At 45.6% G+C, this 5,000-nt stretch overlaps 1 protein-coding gene across 1 annotated transcript in view; it reads left to right on the top strand.

Moving 5' to 3' along the window:
* LOC132397427 (alpha-parvin) overlaps window positions 1-5,000 on the top strand; it is a 107,227-nt gene that overhangs the window by 89,680 nt on the left and 12,547 nt on the right. The window contains exon 11 of the mRNA XM_059976211.1: window positions 3,007-3,108. Within this exon, the coding sequence (XP_059832194.1) occupies window positions 3,007-3,108 (102 nt within the window). The remainder of the gene's footprint in view (window positions 1-3,006; window positions 3,109-5,000) is intronic.

Here is a 5,000-nt window from a genome sequence, read left to right as displayed (position 1 = left end):
AAGTGCATGATCATACACTTCCTGACACTGATACCGTCTGGGTAGTCTCCTTGGTATGAACATCAAATTCTCCATCTTCTGGTAATTCCCTCTCTCTCCCTTCCCCTATCACACTTTCACTCTGCCTCCTCTTCTAGCTGCCTATCACCTCTCTCATGATTCTGCCTTCTTCTACTACCCATAGTGCTTTCCCCTTAGATTCCTTCTTCACCTCTCCTGCCTATCCCCTCCCTGCTTCCCCTCCCCCACCCCTTGATCTTTCCTCTGATTGGTTTTCCACCCTCCCCCCACCTTCTTTATGGGGCCCCTGCCCCCTCCTTCTTCAGTCCTGACGAAGGGTCTCGGCCCGAAACGTTGACTGCTCATTTCAATGGATGCTGCCCGACCTGCTGAGTTCATCTTGCTTCTTTGTACGTGTTGATTTGACCACAGCATCTGGAGTGTACTTTGTGTTTTGTATTTCCTGACACTGTTTTCCATCTGCCATTTCTTTGCCCATTCTCCTAATCTGTCCTTATGTAGCCTCTTTGCTTCCTCAAAACTGCCTGCCCCTCCGCCTATTTTCATTTTGTCTACAAACTTTGCAACAAAGCCATCAATTCCATCATCCAAATCATTGACATATAATGTAAAAAGAGCTAGTCTCAACACAGGCCCCTGTGGAACACCACTAGTTACTGGTAGCCAGCTAGAAAAGGCTCCCTTTATTCCCACTCTTTATTTCCTGCCAAACAGCCAATGCTCGATCCATGCTAGTATCGTTCCTGTAATACAATGGGCTCTTAACTCGTGTGGCACCTTGTCAAAGGCTTTCTGAAAATCCAAGTACGCAACATCCACCAATTCTCCATTGTTTTTCCTGCTTATTATTTCCTAAAGAATTCCAACAGATTTGTCAGGCAAGATTTTAAGGAAACCATGCGTCTCCAAGTACTCCAAGACCTCATCCTTAACAATCGATACCAATATCCTCCCGACCACTGAGGTTAGACTAATTGAGGTATAATTTCCTTTCTTCTGCCTCTCTCCCTTCCTGCAGAGTGGAGTGACATTTGCAGTTTCCCAGTCCTTCTGAATGATGCCAAAATCTAGTGATTCTTGAAAAATCCTCCACAATCCCTTCCGCCACCTCTTTCAGAACTCTCACGTGCAGTCCATCTGGTCCGGATGATTTATCTATCTTAAGATCTTTCAGCTTCCCAAGAACCTTCTCCCTAGTAATAGTAATTGCACTCATTGCTGCCCCCTGCACTCTCAAACTTCAGGCATACTGCCAGTGTCTTCCACAGTGAAGACAAGTGCAAAACAATTCATTTCCCATTTGCTTGTCCTTCATTTTTATTTCTCCAGTGTAATTTTCCAAAGGTCTGATATCTCCTCTCGCCTCTCTTTTACACTTTATATATCTGAAAACAAACTTTGGTATTTTCTTTGATATTTTTGGCTAGCCTACTTTCATATTTTATCCTTCCTCTCTTTATGAATATTTTTAGTTGCTTCTGTTGGATTTTAAAAGCTACCAGTCCTCTAACTTCCCACTAATATTTGCTTTATTATATACTCTCTCTTTTGCTTTTATGTTTTTTTTTTACTTGCCTTGTCAGCCGTGGTTGCATCATCCTGCCTTAAGAATACTTAATCTTTGGGATGTAAGTATCCTCCGCCTTCTGAATTTTTCCCAGAAACTCCAGCCATTGATGTTCTGCTGTCATCCCTGCTCATGTCCCCTTCCGATCAACTTTGGCCAGCTCCTGTCTTGTGCCTCATTAGTCCGCTTTACTCCACTATAATACTACAGCTGCTTTAGCTCCTCCCTGTCAAACTGCAGGGTGAATTCTATCATATTATGATCACTGGTACCTAAGGATTCTTTACCTTAAGCTCTCTAATCAAATCTGGTTCATTACACAACACCCAATCCAGAATAGCCTTTCCCCTGGTGGGCTCAACCACAAGCTGCTCTAAACATCCATTTCATAGGCATTCTACAAATTCCCTCTCTTGGGATCTAGCACCAGTATGATTTTCCCAATCTGCCTGCATATTGAAGTCCCCCGTGACTATTATAACATTGCTCTTTTGACATGCATTCTCTGTCTCCCACTGTAATTTGTAGCCCATGTCCTGGTTACTGTTGGAGGCCTGAATATATAGTAATTCCCATCAGGACTTTTATTTTCCCTTGTAGTTTACACACAAGAATTCTACATCCTTCTTAGTGATTGCATCAATGTGTTGGGCCCCGAGTAGAAACTGAGATGTTGACGTTAAGGAACTTGAAGCTGCTCACCCTTTCCACCTCCGCCCCCTCAGTGAGGATGTCATTGAGTCCGATATTACCTTGCGCATGCCCTCCCGGTACCAGCGTACCTGTTCTACACCACGGACTGACCAAACATCTGGTGGTCTACAATTTTGGCTGTACTTCCTGAATCAACTGGAGGGGCACTGGTTGTCCTTGTTTGTTTATTTATTTATAATCATTTAGAGATACAGCACAGAACAGGCCCTTCCAGCCAGTGAGCTGCACAGCCCAGCAACCCACCTATTTAACCCGAACCTAATCACAGGACAACTTACCAATCTACCAGCCAGTACATCTCTGGACCGAGGGCAGAAACTGGAGCACCCTGAGGAACCCCACACGGCCACAGGGAGAACGTACAAACACCTTACGGGTGGCGCCAGATTTGAACTCTGGAACGCCCAAAGCTGTAGATGCGTTGCCCCAACCGTGACACCTCATTTTATTTTACTATAAAATGGGCTACAAAGTGAGGGTGGGCAGATACCCATGCTTTCCCATGCTGTGATATCATGGATGACTAAGCATTCATGGTGGGCCTGAGAAGCTAATGTTCAGGAGAGAGGGCTGAAGATTTTTGGAGACGGAGGGTGGTGGGGGGGTGGTTCTTCTCCTGGAGTTATTGCATTGGGAGGTACGTTCCCTCCCAGGTTATTGAGATATTGGTCTGGACCAGGTGCTAATTCAACTGTCTGTTACAGTTTGCCGATGGAGTCTATCTCGTGTTACTCATGGGCCTTGTGGAGAACTACTTCATACCTCTGCACAACTTCTTCCTCACCCCGGACAGCTTTGAGCACAAGGTAAGTAGTTTCTACCCTTGACCCATAGACAGGTGCTGAACCCACCATGAGAAGGTTCGATCTATTTCATGTGGTCAGTTGCAAATGAGAGGATCTGAGGCAAGACACATGGTATTTGCTCCACCGGCAGCTCTACCCTGTGTCTCCTCCTGTCCTTTCCACTGGGGAACATCCATTAACAGAGGCAGTTGGACCAGGAGCCAATTCAAATCCCATTTTGTTCTCCCCATCTTCCCAGTAAACCCCTCCCCCCTCCCCACCCCAGATTCCTCCACTTGTCCACACGGGGCAATTTACCAAGGCCAGTTAACCTTCGATTCCACGATGGAGTCTCAGGCCCAGGAGGAGTGGTTGGGCTTGTGGCTAGCAACCCAATCCTTTAAAAGCCAAGAGCTACAGAAGCTCCAACAGAAGCTGCAAAGACCTGTCCCTGGGAGAGGCAGGATCTTTGCCTGGAAGGTGAATGTACAGAAACCACAGGGCTGAATACCCTTTGGCCAAGGACTGAGGACTCTGGCGAGCTGCCGTTGGTGGCCTAAGGCCTAGTAAAGGTGGTGGTCTTTAGAAAAAGAAGCATTAACCCACAAGTCCCTGAATGAAAAGAAGCTTCACAAGGTACTGGTGAGACCACAGCTGGAGTAGCACAGCTGTGATCACCACATTTAAGGAAGGATTTGCTTTGGAGACAGTGCCGAGGAAGATTACTGGGTTAACGTAGAAGAGTACAGTACAGAACAGGCCCTTCAGCTCATGATGTGCTGACCTCTTAACCTGCTCCAATATCATTCTAATTCTTCCCTCCATTTTTCTATCATCCGCGTGCCTATTAAAGTTCAAAGTATGTATACATTATACAACCTTCACATTCATCTCCTTACAGGTATCCACAAAACTAAGAAATGCCACAAGAACCATTTAAAAAAAAGACCATCAAACACCTTGTGTGCAGAGAGGGAAAAAAATCATGCAAACAATAAAAGTAAACAAATAGTATTTAGAACTTTGGTTTTACGAAATAGACAAAGCCATGCACACTGTAGCTAGAGCAGGCCGCAGGCCACAGCCTCAGTTCAGAACAGAGCTGAGTGGATGTCGCAGAGTAATGAGCAGAACAGGCCCATCCCTTGCCTCGTCTTGATAGCCTGAACTTTTCAGTCTGGTGTGGCACTTAAACTGTCCAAACATCAGGTCACTCGTTGCTCTCAGACAGCTCTGGGACCTGGACCCTGTCACCACGATTCGGCCTGTACTCGATCTTTCCAATTCGGCCCAATGCTTAAATCGATCAGACATCGGGGCTTTCCTCACTCCATCTAAGAGTTTCTTAAATGTCCCTAATGTATCTCTCTACCACCACTCTTGGCAGGGTGTTCCACTCTCCATGTTTTAGAGAAAAACCTACATCTGACATCTCCCCCCCTCTCCCCGCCCTACACTTTCTAATCACCTTAAGATTATTTCCCCCCCGCCTTTATTTGCCATTTCTGCCCTGGGAAAAAGTCTCTGGCTGTCCACTCTATGCCTCTTATCATCTTTGTACCTCTATCAAATCAACTTTTATCCTTCTTCACTTCAAAGAGAAAAGCTCGTTCAACCTGTCCTCATAAAACACGTACTCTAATCCAGGCAGCGTCCTGGTAAATCTCCCCTGAACCCTCCCTAAAGCTTCCACACCCTTCCTACAATGAGATGACCAGAACTGAATGCAATGCTCCAAGTGTGGTTTAACCAGAGTTTTATAGAGCTGCAACTTTTACCTTGTGGCTCTTAAACTTAGTCCTTTGACTGATGAAGGACAACACACCATATGTCATCTCAACAATCTTTGAGGTGTCTATGCACATGGACCCTAAGATCCCTCTGTTCCTCCATACTGCCATTAACCCTGTATT

This window comes from Hypanus sabinus, chromosome 7 (genome assembly GCF_030144855.1).
Source record: "Hypanus sabinus isolate sHypSab1 chromosome 7, sHypSab1.hap1, whole genome shotgun sequence".
Taxonomy (NCBI): domain Eukaryota; kingdom Metazoa; phylum Chordata; class Chondrichthyes; order Myliobatiformes; family Dasyatidae; genus Hypanus; species Hypanus sabinus.
Note: the sequence above shows the minus strand (reverse complement) of the source record. Positions and strands in the feature narration are given on the sequence as shown.